This window comes from Macrosteles quadrilineatus, unplaced genomic scaffold (genome assembly GCF_028750875.1).
Source record: "Macrosteles quadrilineatus isolate MER2022 unplaced genomic scaffold, UCM_ALF_1.0 Scaffold_1__1_contigs__length_201487025, whole genome shotgun sequence".
NCBI lineage: Eukaryota > Metazoa > Arthropoda > Insecta > Hemiptera > Cicadellidae > Macrosteles > Macrosteles quadrilineatus.
In genome coordinates, this window is record NW_026542594.1 from 90,234,411 (window position 1) to 90,252,419 (window position 18,009).

An 18,009-nucleotide genomic window follows, 5' to 3' on the forward strand; every position below is an offset into this window, starting at 1 on the left:
ACCTGAAGTTGTTTCTCTAAGGCGCAGGTTAAATTTCAAAAAGGCCAACTGGACGGGTTTTATGGAGATCATTGACAGAGAAATCGCTAATATCCCTCAACAACCTGATATGTATGACTCCTTTGTCAAGCTTGTCCAGCAGGTTTCGAGAAAAATGATACCTAAAGGCTTTTTTTTTAACCCATTACATCGCAGTACTCTCTGAAGAGGCAAAGCCACTGCTAGAACGATACCAAGGCCTCATTGACAATGATCCCTTTGCTGAGGACACACTTCTAGCAGGTGAAGAGCTTATGTCAGTCATTGCCAAAAATCGCAAAACTAAGTGGTGTGATCTTGTGGAGAGTTTAGATATGCAGGTGAACAACAGATGGGCCTGGAAGTTCCTCAAGAACATAAATGGAGATGCGACAAAACCAAAAGACAACTTTACAACAGTTACTGCCGATCAAGTCGCTACCAACCTTCTTTTAAATGGCAAAACCTATGGAAGGAAATACCAGGAGCCTGTTGTGCATGATGTGGCAAGTGAGAATCACTTCCTGGAAGAACCGTTCACCATGTCCGAGCTTACTGCAGTCATTACCAGCTTAAAGACTAATAGAGCTCCAGGTATTGACGAGATCAGAGTCGAACAACTAAAGAACCTAGGTAAAAAAAAAAAATGCCATGCAATGGTTGTTGAGCCTCATGAACATCTGCGTAAGCCAAATGCATATACCCAAGGCATGGAGAAAAGCTCGTGTGGCTGCACTGCTCAAACCTGGGAAAGATCCAAATGATCCTAAAAACTTTCGACCTGTTTTTTATGCCACACATATAAAATCTTAGAACGTCTGATACTCAATCGAATCAGCGATTTTCTGGAACAAAAGATCATTCCACAACAGGCAGGCTTTCGATCAGGCAAGTCTTGTTGTGGCCAAGTTTTAAACCTGACCCAGCACATTGAGGATGGGTTGGAGAGAAAACAAATCACGGGTGTCGCTTTTGTAGATTTAACAGCTGCCTACGATACCGTAAACCATCGAAGACTCTTGGGTAAAGTGTACAGCATTACCAAAGACTATCAGCTGACTTCAATGATAAGCACCTTTCTTCATAACAGGCGGTTTTTTGTGTCCCTTCAAGGCAAGAAAAGTAGATGGAGGAATCAGAGAAATGGATTGCCTCAGGGTAGCGTCTTAGCCCCAGCTCTTCATAACATATACACTAACGACCAACCGTTGCCAAACGCTACACGTCAGTATAGGCTATATATGCCGATGATACGGCGGTGGCGGCACAATGTAGGAGTTTTGAAGAGGTGGAACAGAAGCTGACTATGACTCTTAATGAACTTTCCCAGTACTATGACGCAAATCACCTCAAGCCGAACCCTGCTAAGACCCAAGTTTGTGCCTTTCACCTAAACAATAGAGAAGCAGGCCGTGAGTTGAATGTGAGGTGGCGGGGAGACCGTCTTCAGCATTGTCCTACACCCAAATATCTTGGTGTCAAATATATATACTGTTTTGTTTTAAGTATTCTTATATTAATTTTTAATTTTAATGCACTCTAATAATATGCAACTGATTTCACCACAATCTCCATTAAACACCATTTCAAATAGTTAAATGTTTTCCTCATAGAGTGCATCAGTATCTTCAAATCCCAATGGTTTCAAGACTAGCTCTCTGATTGGTCACTGATATGTATCACATGACCAACTCCTTCCTTCAGTAGAGTAGTGGCTCACTCTTGGGCAAGTCCTGTTGCTATGAGGACTTAACATGCCTTTTCTCCTACATTTTCAAATACCATAAACCTCTTTACCAACATAAATATTTACCGCTGGCTTATAACTTATTATAAAGACAATTGAAGTGTTTTTTAACATCATATAGTGTGAAAAAGTGAACTTATCAACATTATAGCATTTCAGGATTCATCAAAGGGGGCCCCCAGTCTACGCATCAGTTTAATAACAAAAGGTTAGTGTATCCAATTCAAAATTACTATAATACAGTCCACATTGCTTTCTAATTAACATAAATTCCCCACATTTTTGGTACTTCAAGCCGGACGGATAAACTCAGTGCGTTGGAAATATTTAAAGAATTGTTAAGATTTTAATTTCATTGTGAAATACATTTTTTATTTCATTACAAACACATTTTTATAATTTGTGAACATTTATTAAATAAGCCAGTGTTGTTTTATTGATTTTTTTAAATCATAGGACATTGTACTATATATTTTCAAAATCAAACATATTTAAGTTTGATGATTTTTCATATTTCATTTCCAAACATGCACAAAAGTGAAAGTCTAGTTTCATGTCCAATTTTAAATATTCATGATTATATCTCAGCCATTTCATGAGCCTTATCTCTAGCAGACATACCCCCCTTCCCCTCTCAGTATTCTGTTTGCATTCCAGGATATTCATTGTGTAGCCAGAAATAATTATCCTTCCTTTCCTTGTTCTGATTATCTACAAATGTTATTGATTCTCATCTATCACGAACACAGCTGATTGCTTTGTACAGTAATATTGTCGATTGATCATTATTGTATCAAATGATAGTTCTGGAACTTCTGGAAAGTAAATTAAAATGTAAATAATTTAGTGCTTATTAACATTGGCATACTGAAGAAAGGACTGCTACATCTTAATGTGATTTTATATTGCAAATACTTTGCAAAATAAGTTATTGACATTTCTAGTGAAGAAATAACTTTAATTTATAAATTCCAAGGTGGAGTTTATACAGACCTTTTGAGTTTTATTGTGTGTTTGACTATTCTATTCCAAAATGAGATTTTTATCTTTTGTCAAGCAAAGTCAACTTATTGAACAAAGACTTAGTAGTATTGACAAGCAAGTTACAACATTAAGTACTGTTCAAGCCCTTGAATCTTTAAATGATCAACAAATAAATAGAATAAAGTTACTTTCAACTGCAGCTTCTCAAAAACATGCAGAATTTGAAAAAATTGTTAATAAGTTGTTCTCTACAACTCCCCTACCTGAAGACATCGTAGATGAAAAGGTAACCGAACTTCAAGATAAAATATCTGACCTGTACATAAATATTAGTAGCTTATGTAGCACATTAATACCTACACCTGCAGTATCTGAGCAATTGAATCAGTCCACCGCTAGTTCAACAGCACAAGCTGTGGCTGTATCTCCGACAATAAAATTGCCTTCATTGGATTTAGGTAAATTCTCTGGTCAACCTGACCAGTGGATGTCGTTTCATAGCATATTTGAAAATGCAGTTCATACTAATGAGTCACTCAGTAACATAGAAAAATTTACATATTTGCTATCCTGTCTCTCAGATGAGCCATTGAGTTTGGTGAAATCTTTGCCTCTTAACGCTGCGAACTATGCTATAGCATGGCAATCTCTGATAGATAGATACCACAATACAAGGTTGCTAATCACTCTTCATACTAACAATATCTTAGATTTACCTCAACTTACTAGGCCTACTGTCAAACAATTGCGGAAATTTCTCTCAGTTTACAATGAAAACTACCAGGCCTTAAAAACTCTTGGTCATGATATTGCTAATGAAAGTTTGCTTTTGACAACGCATATTTTGCGTAAATTTGATTCTGTTCTCCGCACTAAGTTTGAACACTCACGTAATGACTCAAAAAAGGTCCCTACTATCAATGAATTAATTCATTTCTTGGAAAATAAATGTACACAAGAGGAGGCTGCGGAGTTAGCTTCTGTTTCGAACAAAACATTTTCACCAAATGAAAACAAGAGCAACCACCCAATCAAATCTAATTTTGCAAATAAGGCTAAAACTAATAGGGCTAATGTTGTATTGTTGTCGTCTAATGACAAAGATCGAATGCTTAAATGTATTTATTGCTCCGCTACTACTCACATAGTATTCAAATGTCCTAAATTTGGGGGCATTAATACTAAAGACAGGTTTGACTTCATTAAGAGTAAAGACTTATGTGTAAACTGTTTTGGTATGCACAAACCTAAAATGTGTAAATCTAAACAGACTTGTCTTACTTGCTCAAAACGACATCATACTCTCCTGCATTTTGACCAGGCTCAAACAACATTGAATGAAGCAAACACTGATCCCTGTACAAGTAATGTTAAGTCTCCTGATCATGTCAATCAATCGAATACTCTCATGGGTTTGGCTCGTACTCAGAATAATACTGTATTGCTTGCAACCGCTTTAGTGAAAGTTTCTACTCACAAAGGAAACGGTCTCGTTTTGCGTGCTGTTTTGGATAGCGCCTCACAAACCACACTTATTTCAGAAAGTTGTGCAAATATATTAAATGTAAAACGCTCTGCTGTTGGCGTCCCTGATATCAAAGGAATTTCTGTGGCTAACATAAAGCCTAAAGGTTTCACACATCTGAATATCTCTTCCCTCAGTGGGTCAAATTTGGCCTCTTCTCATCCTGTTCTTATTCTTGATCAGATTACAAGTAACCTGCCTCGAGTTCAACTCTCACCCTTCATCAAAGCTCAACTGAAAAAATACATGCTAGCCGATCCAACCTTTGACTTGCCAGGTCCCATTGATTTATTGATAGGAGCGGATCTATTCCCTCAAACTTTACTTGAGCCGCCTGTAAGTATGGGAGAAAATTTACCCTTCATTATGAGAACAATTTTTGGCTTTGTTGTGCTTGGTGCCGCACCTATTGCTCCCTCCAATCAACCGCTTCAATTTAGTGGAATATCCACTCTTCTCTCAACTAATGACTCAGATCTTCATGCTACTCTTCAACGATTCTGGTCAATTGAAGAACCGCCTCAAACTTTGAAAATTTCGCCAACTGATGCAGAGTGTGAAAAACATTTCCTAAACTCACACTCACGTGACAATACCGGTAGATATATCTGTCGTTTACCGTTTAAGGAATCTCCTCAGAAATTGGGTCTTTCAGCACCTGTAGCTAAACGTATGTTTAACTCACTTGAAAATAAATTTGCTGCTCAACCAGACTTCAAGATGAAATATGTTGAATTCATGCAAGATTATGAGACTTCTGGTCATATGGAAATTTGTGAATCAATTCCGCCCACAGACGAACCTCACTTCTTCCTACCTCATCATGGTGTTTTTAAAGGAGACAAGCTAAGAGTGGTTTTTAACAGTTCGGTCCCAACTTCTACTGGAATCTCGCTTAACAGCTTACAACACCAAGGCCCAAAACTGCATAACGATCCCACTGATATAATTTTTCGCTTTCGACAACATAAATATGTCTTCACATGTGACATAAAACAAATGTTTAGGCAGATATTAATTCATGAAGATGATAGAAAATTTCAATTGATTTACTGGAGAAAAGAGCCCTCTCATCCGATCAAAGTGTATCAGTTAACCACGGTTACATACGGCATGAGTTCAAGTCCATATTTAGCCAATCGTGTTATCCAACAGCTAATGGCCGATGAAGGTGATAACCATCCGCTAGCAGCCAAAGCTCTGCAAGATCAAATCTATGTTGATGACGCTTTGTTAGGTTGTGACACTTTAAATGAAGCCCTTGACTTACAGCAAGATGTTATCGATTTACTACTCAAAGGAGGATTTCAGCTACGAAAATGGTCTTCTAATAATGAAAAACTTCTTGAAAATGTTCCGCTGGATCATCGTGAAACTCCCCTCATGCTTCGAAGCACTGATCAACCTTGTCACAGTGTCCTTGGCTTAAAATGGATACCACAAACAGACAAATTTTCTTATGCTATACCCAAACCCTTAGGAGTACATACAAAGAGAGCACTTCTTTCTTTTATTGCTCAGATTTATGACCCCATGGGGCTAATTTGTCCACTGGTTTTTTGGGCAAAGGCATTAATGCAGCACATTTGGTGTTTAGGGTTAGAATGGGATACTCAGCTTCCTGAGACACTTTCTGAGAAATGGTCTCAATTTATCAGTGAGCTCTCAGAAATTGACAATCTAAAAATACCTCGCTACCTTCCCATGGTAAACGCCAGTAACATACAATTACACGGCTTTTCAGACGCTAGTGAATCAGGCTATGCTTCATGTGTCTTTTTAAGGCTAGAAGATTCTGATCACAATGTTTCAACTCATTTGTTGATTGCAAAATCAAAGGTAGCTCCGCTTAAACGCACTACAATACCTAGGCTTGAACTATGCGGCGCTCATTTACTTGCCAAGTTGCTTCACTATTGCATCAATAAGTTTGATAAACAATACCATATTACAGCTATCAATGCGTGGTCAGATTCTATGATTGCTCTGTCATGGATCCACACCCCATCTTACAAGCTAAAACTATTTGTAGCAAATAGAGTAGCTCAGATACAAGAGCTTACTCCTTCATGCATATGGAGACACGTTTCCTCAGCAGAGAACCCTGCTGATTGCGCCTCTCGTGGCCTAACACCTTCCGCTTTAATGAATCATGAGCTCTGGTGGTCAGGACCTAAGTGGCTTAAATGGGACTCAATTACATGGCCACAAACTAAACTTTCCCCAGATCCTGAAGAATCTCTTAATGAACTGAAATCAGAGACATTCAACCTCATAACATCAACCGATGACTCTAAACTACATTTTTTAAGTAAATATTCCTCATGGTCTAAACTTGTAAACGTTATGGCTTATGTTCTTCGTTTTATTAAATGTCTAAAGCTAAAGGCAAAAATAACCACTCATCGCATATGTTGGTGTGTGCAAAAGGAATGCTTTGCAAATGAGATCAAATCGCTCCAAGCTAAGAAAACATGTTCTACTCAAATACAACGGCTTGCACCCTTCTTAGATGAAGAAGGAATCATACGAGTTGGTGGAAGACTGAAAAATTCACCACTTAAGTACAGTGCAAAACATCCCATTTTGCTTCCCAAGAACCATTTTGTAGTCCACCTGCTGATTGATTTCTTTCATAAAATATATCTACATGCAGGACCACAACTCCTTCAAGCAATGTTAATGCAAAACTACTGGATATTGTCTCAGAGAAGTGTTATACGCTCCAGAATATTTAAATGTATTCGATGTTTCAAAGCTAAGCCTAAAATGACAGCACCTTTAATGGGCGACTTACCTGCTGGACGTGTTACGGCTACTCGTTGTTTCAATGTTTCCGCTATGGATTATGCTGGACCTTTTACAGTAAAGGTTCACATCTTACGTCGACTGCAGCCAATTAAAGTCTATCTCTGTTTATTTATATGCTTTGCCACAAAGGCTGTACATTTGGAGATGGTCACAGATCTTTCAGCAGATGCATTCATTGCTTCCTTAACTAGGTTTACTGCCAGACGAGGCACTATATCAGATTTATATTCAGATTGTGCCACCAATTTCACTGGAACAGCCTCAACGCTTAAAAAATGCTTCCAAGACCTAATGATAAAACCTGAAACACAACGGTTTGCCCAGAACAACAAAATAACTTTCCATTTCATACCACCTCGAGCTCCACACCAAGGAGGCTTGTGGGAGCGGGCAATAAAAAGTGCCAAATACCACTTGAAGAGAGTCATAGGTACACAAATCCTAACCTATGAAGAGTTTCTAACACTGATTGCTCGTGTTGAGTCAATGTTAAATTCAAGGCCTATTACACCACTCTCTGCAGACCCATCTGACCTTGAAGCGTTAACTCCAGGACACTTCCTGACAGGAGGACCTCTGACGTCTCTAATAGAACCTCATCTCACGGATATCTCTGTAAATCGCCTGAAACGGTGGAAACTTGTGCACGCATTTGCTCAACACTTATGGAATAGATGGCATAGAGAGTATTTGCAGACCCTCCAAGAACGATCTAAGTGGACTACTCCAGAAGAAAACCTCAAGATCGGAGACTTAGTAATCATTCATGAAGACAATACTCCACCTCTTGCTTGGATGCTTGGTCGAATCATCTCAGCCTCTCCTGGTCAAGATGGCACTGTAAGAGTCGTTCAAATCAAGACGTCTACAAAAACCTTAACACGACCTGCAGTTAAGGTTTCCCGCCTTCCTATAAACTAACCTAACATAACTCTGGCTACCAACCCCCTTCCTTAATTTTATTCCTCATATTTCAATCATGCATGGTTCTTGTTTTTCTGTTGAACCGGATCAGTTCAAGGGGGCCGGTATGTCAAATATATATACTGTTTTGTTTTAAGTATTCTTATATTAATTTTTAATTTTAATGCACTCTAATAATATGCAACTGATTTCACCACAATCTCCATTAAACACCATTTCAAATAGTTAAATGTTTTCCTCATAGAGTGCATCAGTATCTTCAAATCCCAATGGTTTCAAGACTAGCTCTCTGATTGGTCACTGATATGTATCACATGACCAACTCCTTCCTTCAGTAGAGTAGTGGCTCACTCTTGGGCAAGTCCTGTTGCTATGAGGACTTAACATGCCTTTTCTCCTACATTTTCAAATACCATAAACCTCTTTACCAACATAAATATTTACCGCTGGCTTATAACTTATTATAAAGACAATTGAAGTGTTTTTTAACATCATATAGTGTGAAAAAGTGAACTTATCAACATTATAGCATTTCAGGATTCATCAAAGGGGGCCCCCAGTCTACACATCAGTTTAATAACAAAAGGTTAGTGTATCCAATTCAAAATTACTATAATACAGTCCACATTGCTTTCTAATTAACATAAATTCCCCACACTTGGTGTTATACTAGACCGCACACTGACATTTAAGGCACATTGTATTGGGACAAGAGGTAAAGTCTGAGTGAGGAATAATATATGGCATCTTTTATTCCCCAATGAAGGGTTATGAAGGTAGGCAATAGGAAAAATTGTATCCCTTGAAATTTTAACCCACTATTGTTGATGAAACTCCTCTTTTGATATGATTGAATGCAAGAGGGCAGGTAAACACTTATCCAGCATGACAAGTGAAAGCATCCTGGTCAGACCATGATAACAGGCTTTCATAGAGGGCTGTGGTGCAAATATGAGTGTTTTTGGATTTGTTTACTCTGAAAACCTCCTAAATACTAACAGAAACTTTTTAAAATATTGTAGCTATAAAAACAAAACTATTTTACATAAGTTATTGTTTGATAAATGATTGCAGAGAAAATTGCCAATACAGATTCCTATGTGAATGTAACATAGTTTTGAGTTCTTATGTGACTAAAGGATAAGGAGGAGTTAACAAGGGATCTTGATAACTCTATTGATTTGGTTTAATACAATAAAAATCCCTCAACAGGTTGAGCTTTACGGTTTTACTAAATGTCTTGATTAGATCATGTGAACTGGCTTTCATGTGGTTTTATGGAGTGAATATGGTTTTTTTGCATATTAGTCACAAAAACATCCAACAAAATTTAAGATATTTTCGGTTTTACATATTCTTTAATGACATTAAAAGAGTTACAGTCCACTCTTGGTAATTCAAACACTTGATAATTCAAAACTTTCGATAATTCAAAATGAAGGCTCAGTCCCTAGAGAATCTCTCAATATTTCAAATTTTTACCATGCATTTTGATACACTCGGTATTTCAAAGTCCAAATAGAGGGCAGGTCAATTTGTAACACGCAGTAATTCGAAGTTTCGTCGGAAAAACACTCTATAACTCGAAGTAACTCAGTAATTCGAAGTTTCGTCGGGTAACACTCTATAATTCGAAGTCATGCTGTAATTCGAAGTTTCATCAAAAAAACACTCTATAAATCAAAGTCACACAGTAATTCGAAGTTTAGTCGGCAAAACACTCTATAATTCGAAGTGATCTCTTCCTGTTATAACAGGAAACTATACAGTACCGGTACAGTACATCCTGTTCCCATGGTAGGCTAGTGTTGGACGTTTTGATGTTTGTTTGGTTAGAGCAGTAGTCTGAGTTAGTTCGCTGACTTGTTTTTCTAAGTTGGCAATCCGATCTCTAGATTGTGCGACATCTCATTGAGCACAAACGTAGTTGTTGACAGCTGATAGTTCAGCTATTGGCGAAATATGTACAGTAGCGCTAAATAACAGATTTCTTTGCAACTACAGTAACTGAAAAATAAGCAGTTGATTGTTTAAAAGTGTACTAAAACACGGTATGATGTTTTATTGTAACGTGCTGTACCTTTGTATGTATTAAACAAATGAACTCTCTGTAATTCGAATGGTTTATTTTTCTCCTGATAAATCAAACTCTTGATAATTCAAAACTCTTGATAATTCAAATTTATATGCTTGGCCCACCAATTTCGAATTATCAAGAGTCTACTGTATCAAGATCCCTTTTTCTTTAGTTTGCTATGACGATATAAAACTTTTTGTGGAAAGTTGCTTCCATCCATGACTCTTGAGTCCTTGCTGAAGGCTATTGATGATGACTCAGCTAAGACTTGACCAAAGATGATGGTGAATCCCACCAAGAATAAGTTAAAAATGTTTTGCATTAATCAAAATTCTCTGGATATTGAATACTTCTTAGATTTTTATCGACTTGTCTTCATATGAGTTTAAGCCAGACATTTACCACATTTGCACCAAAACCTCTGGCATTCTCAAAATGATCTCCCTGCTCTGCAAGACACTGCTCTGCAAAAACAAAAGACCTAAATGCTCAAATTTTGTATAATTTCACTCTATTTGTTGCAGTTAGATGAATTAGCGTAAGCCTTGAAAGGAAACCGTTGATTTCAACGGGTTTCACTTAGTATCTTTTAATTGCCTTTTAATTACTTTGGGCTAGGTAGCTGTTATAAATGCAATAGATAATGAACAACCGTCAATTATCTCTATTGACACTGACATTTTTAAATACGGCAGTGTACTGTTATTTCGTCGTACAAGGTTGGCAACGCTCCGTGCAGTGGGTGTGGTCGGGTTAGCGAGTTCCAGAGTTAGCGAATTGCGCCACGGGACAAAATCGAGTTAGCAAATTCTGGAGTTAGCCAATTCCTTACTGGGACGGTTAGCCAGTCCTAGAGTTAGCCAGTCCTGCCAGCCGACCGGGTTAGCTAGTTCCAGAGTTAGCCAATTCCTACGTCTCCTCCTCACACATCTGTATCAAATAAGCATTACCTGATCATGGTAACAAGAAGAGAGTAATCAACTTCTGGGTTGACAGTGCCTGGACTGATGGGTCGCAGCAGCTGAAGCATGGACTCAATGGTGGTGAAAAGGAACCTGCAAACATAGGTAGTGACTGCATTAGTATAGAATGTTACACTGGGACCTACTCTCAATATGTGCTGGATAATACAAGTAAGGTTTTATGCCTGAAAATAACATTTTTCCCACACTACACCTTTTTAGTGGACTTTCCAAGCAAGGATTTAGTCCGCAAAACTGCTGTTAGCCACCTTCTAAATCAAATGGAATTTCATTATGTACTACTATACTGTAATGAATTTTTACCAGACACCATCAGATCATAATTGGCAATGAGTAGTTATAAACAAAAATATAACCTCTCTTAGAAGTTATTGTAGTGACAGCTGGTTTAATATTTTTCACTAGCTGTTCTACGCACGGGGATCGATCTTATAGTAGTCAGTTGAATGTGACAAAAATCACACAATGTTGGGTTTTTGGACATTTGTAATTTCATTTCTTAAGTAGGTAGGCCAAGTATTCTATGGAAAAGTAGAGGTATCAAGGATCGTCGTTGTAAAGATTGTTATGAATAAATAGGTAGGCGTACGTACCCAAGAGATGGGCTATGGGCCTATAGGCTGTATGGTCCAGCGATTGCTGAACAGAAAGTGACACATTGGAAAAGCGAGTTTGAAATGAAATGAAATGAAATGAAAATGCTTCTTTATTGAGGCGAACTTAGGACCACATGGTCCTTTCTTACAGTTAACCTCTAAAAAACTAATTATAACAACAAAATAATAACAAAAAATACAATTAAGTTTGTAACATAGCTAGTAATAAGATAGCATAAATCTATTCATTTTCCCTAACATCCAGTCACACACACATACACCCTCTGCTGCATCTAGGCCTAACGCACGCCATCCCGCCAAGCCACGGCCATCCGGTCAAGGTAATATTCTTTCAGCGCCACCATCAGTCGGGATCGGTTTCCTATAGATTTGATGGGCAGAGGTATGGAGTTCCATAGGCGGCAGGCTGTTACTAAAAATGATTTATTATAAACAGTTGTTCTATGATGAGGAATGCGAAGCGTGGACGAGCCAGAGCGGGTATCCCTTGCGCCTCTTCCATTCAAAAATTTAAAATTCTTTGCAAGATAATTTGGAATTCCAAGATTGATGACTGAATGAGTAATGGAAAGTATTCGTATTTTTCTGACGTCCTCTAATTTCAAAATTGATTCATTAATGTAATAGGGTGTGACATGGTCATCACGCCTAAGATTGAACAAGAATCGAACACAATAATTTTGTACACGTTGTAATTTTGTTGCCAAAGCCACAGTCATATCATTAACCACGGTGTTGCAGTAGTTGAAGTGTGGAAACACGAGTGATTTGACCAGTAAGAGTTTAATGTGAAAAGGTAGAAGTCGTTGCATCTTCTTCAGTGTGTGAACAGCGGCAAACACTGTTTTACAAGTGCTTACCACCGCGTCAGTCCAGTCCAATGTGCGGTTTAGAGTCAAACCAAGACTTTTTACTTTGTCCTGGTATTGCAAAGTGGTTCCGTTTACAGTGATTTTTGGTAAAATGTCTAAGTCCACTTTGTTGAGTAACCGTGAGTGACCTATGATGATTGGCTTTGTTTTGTCAGGATTGAGTCTAAGTCCGTTCTTTTCTGCCCATTGAACAATTCTGTTGATGTCGTGATTCATCATGTTTATAGTTTCATTTGCATCGCTCACTTTAAAATGAGAATAGATTTGCAAGTCGTCAGCGTACAAATGAAACTTTGCGTGGTGTAGAACTGTACTGATGTCATTGATGTAAATGGTGAAAAGCAGAGGACCAAGAATTGAACCCTGGGGAACTCCGCAGGGAACATGTCTCCAGTCGGGCGTCAAGTTGTCATGAGAAACACACTGCTTTCGGCTCTGAAGATATGATCTCATCCATTTTAATGAATTATTAGAGAAACCTAACAGTTTGAGTTTGGCTAGAAGAATGCTATGGTTTACGGTATCGAAGGCTTTACTGAAGTCAAATAATGTTAAGATAGTACATTGGCTACGATCCATAGCAAATCGTATGTCATCAGTTACATGAAGCATTGCCGTTTCAGTACTGTAAGATTTACGAAAACCTGATTGAAAGCTATTGAGGATGTTGTTTTGTACCAAGAAGTCAGAAACTTGGGAGTGAATGACTCTTTCTAGTGCCTTAGAAAGAGCGGGAAGAATGCTAATTGGTCTGTAGTCTTGCGGAAGCGATGGGGATGAGATTTTATTCAAGGGACGGACAAGCGCAGACTTCCACTTTTCTGGGAAAATACCTGATTTTAGTGAAGTATTAAATATGAAAGTTAATGTTGGGAGGAGAGCAAACAAGATACGTTTAATTAAAGAAATTGGGATTCTGTCAGAACCAGTGGCTTCAGACGTTAACCGCCTTATAGCCTTCAAAACATCGATTTGCAATATTGGCTTGAAGTTAAATTGAGTGATGGAATTTGGCAAATGGCGTAACTCTGTTAAATGGTTCTGAACTATTGTACCGTTTGCCTGTGATGAAACTGTTAAAAAATAATCATTTAAATCGTTCAACGGAATTGATATGGGGACAATGTTAACTTGCTTTCCAAAGCCAAAACGTTTTAGATTACGCCAGCAAATAGCAGAGGATTGCTTTCCTTCAGAAAACAATCTATTAAAAAATTGGAGTCGAGCATTGCGTAAATGTTGTTTTACTTGATTTCTAAGCTGGCGATATTGGGCCATGAGCCCTTGATCCCTAGTTCTTTTGGCTCTGCGATGGACTGAGTCCCGCCGAGCCATTAAACCAATTATCTCATCATTAATCCAAGGAACGGGGCGACTTTTACTAACCGTAGTTTAGCATCATCCGTAAACCTCTGTTACAATCACCCACTGCAGTAGTGATTTTTTTACTTAACACTTTACACAATCACCATTGAAGCGCCGTCAATGAGTTTGTAAGCTATTGGCGACAATTATTAAATGTCCCAGCCCTATACAACACTGATTCAAGTTTTTTTTTTTTTGCTTATCAAAACTCAAGAACAATTTTATACACAAAGAATTTCTGGTTCCTGACCTGGATGATGCCTAGTTATTTAATTTCATTTTTGGTTACACTATAATATTGCACTTGCGGTTAATTAAATCTGTTATGTAAGAAAAACGTTTTTAATCTCAATTGGTTGGTTTTTGCTTTCAAAACGTGATCGGAAATGGTTGCGGTATTTGTAAACAACATTTGTAAACATATCAGTGACAGCTAGAAAAAATAATCTTTTGATCCGAACAGCTGTTAGTTATTTCATATGATTAAGTGATAAAAACTGTACGAAAATTTTACAAAAATCACACAAAATTGCATTTTTGAACGTCCGTAATTTTATTTACAAAGTAGTGAGGCCATATTTTAATAGCTATAAAGACACTCTCCCCAATCCAGTGAATACATTAAAATGACTTGGGACTTGATTGGTACTCTCGTTTTTATGGAGAAGATTGCGTAAAATGCCATCTTGAGAGTTACAGACAGACAGAAAGACAGACAGACAGATAGACAGACAGACAGACAGAAATAGAGATAAGACTTGTTTTTGCTTCTTTAATGTATAAAACGTAAAAATAACCTAAAATATATAATTCTGAGCAATGTACAGACAAAACTCTAATTTTATTTATATAGATTTATTTTGCTAACACATGTTATGATTATTGTTTGTTGTTTGTATTTCAGTTTTTACCTAGTTACTTAAATAAAAGGTTGTACATTTTTCTAGTGACATATTATTTAGCACTGCTACATGGTGGCAGTGGTTTAGTAAAGGTCCAATTCCTATCCTGTACTGTTACGACTCAGTCGCGCGGCGGCTTGTTACGACTCAGTCGCGCGGCGGCTTGTTACAACTCAGTTGCGCGGCGGCTTGTTACGACTCAGTCGCGCGGCGGCTGAAAAAATTGACTGCTTTAATGCAAAGTAAATGCAACCCATTCCTATTGAGCGTCTACAGCTGCGCGACTGGAGCCGCGCGGCTAGAGCCGTTACGACTGGACTGCTCCGTGAGCAGTTCAGTCGCTTCAGTCACGCGGCTGTAACAAATTTATAGTTTAATATACGGAGTTTGAGTTTGTGCACCTTCATAGATGATGGAACCGGTTCGTCACCGCCCATATGTTTTCAACACCAAGAACCCCCAATACTTTAAGAAGATGTCTCTGAATGAGAATACTCTTATATCCCTGTTTTCGCCGTACCACAAACAACGGATTAGGTTGTTCATTGTTTTTTACCATGCACATTATTTTTTTTTCTTTTCCTCCTCTTCTCTAAGACAAATGACAAAATGACAATTCTTTATTGCACATAACATCTGTTAAAAGTTATTACAAACGTAATACACAGAAAGGTACATTGTCAAGGTTTCTAAAAAATAAGGAATTCTAAATATATAAAAAAAAAACTTAAGATTTAGCCAGTAAGGTACCCCTACAAAAGCTACAGCATGGTGGAACTGTTTATGTTAGGAGAGGTTGATGAGAGAATGGGTGTCTGTTACCAGGTGTCGTTGAAAAATTCCTCAAGAGTGTAATATGCTTTTTCTACTAAAACTGTTTTGATTTTGTCTGTAAATTTTGCTAAGTTTAATTGCTTTAAGGAGTTTGGAATTTGATTGCAAGTTTTTAACCCCATAGAGAGGACTTGTTTCATATTTTTTTAAATTATGAGTGGGGTATTGAAAAATGTCTTGTCTTCGGGTATTATATGAGTGATTACTAAGATAATTTTGAAACATACCAGGATTTCCATGAACCATTTTTAAAATTTAAAAAACGTATATTGAAGTTAGAGTTCAAATTTTAAAATTCCAAAAAAATTGTCTACATGATGTTTATTTGGGCCAATTTGCAAGAGTTCTGATAATTGACTTTTGTTTTTTAAAAACTTTGTGGACATCTTTGGCTGTCCCCCATAATGTAATACCATAGCTTAAAATAGAGTACACATAAGCACAATAAACATTTTTACATACTTCCAAGGAGGTAACCTGAATTAAAACACTTAAAGAATATCTTGTTGGACTAAGTTTTTGGTTTAGAAAATTAATATGTTCTGTCCATTGTAGTTTACTATTAAACTATATATCATATATATATCCAAATATATTCCTAAAAGCTTTACTACATTTGTGGGCGAGGCAGTAGTTTCTGTTCCAGTGGTTGAATTTCTTGATTTGAAAATTAAAACACTAGTTTTATCTTCATTCAAAAGTAAGCCATTTTTTAAAAACCAATTTGCTATTTCTCCAATTGTTTCTTTGACATCATCATGTAACATTTTAACAGTATTTCGTCTGATGAGAGCTGTTGTATCATCTGCATATAGGGTGAAGTTACAGATTTGACTTGAAAATGAAAAGTTAAATCATTAATATATGTGAGGAATAAGAGAGGACCTAGGATTGAACCTTGCGGAACTCCATAGTTATTATTTGTCCACCAAGATTTGTTCCCAGAGGCGGTTTTAATTACTGTTCTTTGTTTTCTATCGCTTAAGTAAGATTTCAAAAGTTCAATTATTTGTCCATAAAAACCAATTGCTGTAAGTTTTTCAATAAGAATTTTGTGATTAACACAATCAAAAGCCTTGGATAAGTCGCAGAACACACCAGCTGTGCACTGCGACTCATCCAAGGCCCTCAAAGCGCAATTTACAAAGTTATTTAAAGCTGATTGGGTATTTAGATTTTTACGGAAACCAAATTGTTCCTTGCAAAACTTGTAGTTATTTTCCAAAAAGCTAGATAATCTAGTGTGAAGAATTTTTTCATAAACCTTTGAAATATTACTTAATAAAGAGATCGGTCTGTAGTTCTGTACTTCATTTAAACAACCTTTTTTGTGAATGGGTACTATTTCTGAGAGTTTTAGTAGTTGGGGAAAGACACCTTCTGCAAAAGATTGATAATTAGTGTAGCCAAGATATTTGATATTTCATTTGCTGACCATTTCAATAATTTAATGGGTATACCGTTCCAGCCACAGGCATTACTGTTCTTTAAAATTAGAATAGTTTTATTTACTTCAAATTCATTTGTTTGACAAAGATTACCTAATTTTGTCACCTGAACTGTAGGATTGTTAGCATACGGATTGATATTAGCACTGTGTGGCATGTTTGGCAGCTTAAGTATATTGACAATGTTGGAGTACTGATAATTACACAGCTCCGCCACGACTACAGCATCATCAATAATTTCATTGTTGACCTTAAGTTTAATGTGAGGCTTAACAATTTCACTTTTAACACCTACTCCTAATTCTTCCTTTACAACATTCCACATGGCTTTGGACTTATTTTTTGCTTGCATTATATACCTATCATTTGCAGATTTCTTAGCTTTTTTAACAATCTTTTGAAATATCTTTTTGTAATTTTTTACATAGCTTAGAAAATTAGGATCATTACTAAATTTTGCTTCATAATGTAATTTTCTTTTGTTTATTGATGACACTGTTATCCCTAAAGTAACCCAAGTTTTTTATTTACTTTTATTTTTTGCTTTAAAAGGTCTAACTGGAAAGATTTCCTCCATACTTAATTTAATCTTAGCCAAAAAACTTTTGTAATTGTTATCTACTGAACAATCTAAAGATAAAGACATCAAATTACATCTCAAGCTATTAATAAACGGGGCGATGGATCCTTCAGGAAAATGTCTTTGATAGGATTTTACAGAGTTTGTTGATTTTAGTTTGAATTTACTATTAATAGGTAACTGAAGGAATAGAGCATTGTGGTCAGACATAGATAAATCAAGATTCTCAAAAGGAGCTTTACCATAATTTATAGAAGTTAGAAAGTTATGGTATTTACTCAGGGGAGGTATAGAAGAGGCTACGATGACAGCTGAGGGCTTC

General features: G+C 37.0%; 1 protein-coding gene across 1 annotated transcript in view; it reads right to left on the reverse strand.

Annotated features, from left to right (window-relative positions):
• The window catches only part of LOC128998798 (zinc finger FYVE domain-containing protein 26), a 199,775-nt gene that overhangs the window by 58,607 nt on the left and 123,159 nt on the right, over window positions 1–18,009 (reverse strand). The window contains exon 14 of the mRNA XM_054425158.1: window positions 11,037–11,141. Coding sequence (XP_054281133.1) covers window positions 11,037–11,141 — 105 coding nt within the window. The remainder of the gene's footprint in view (window positions 1–11,036; window positions 11,142–18,009) is intronic.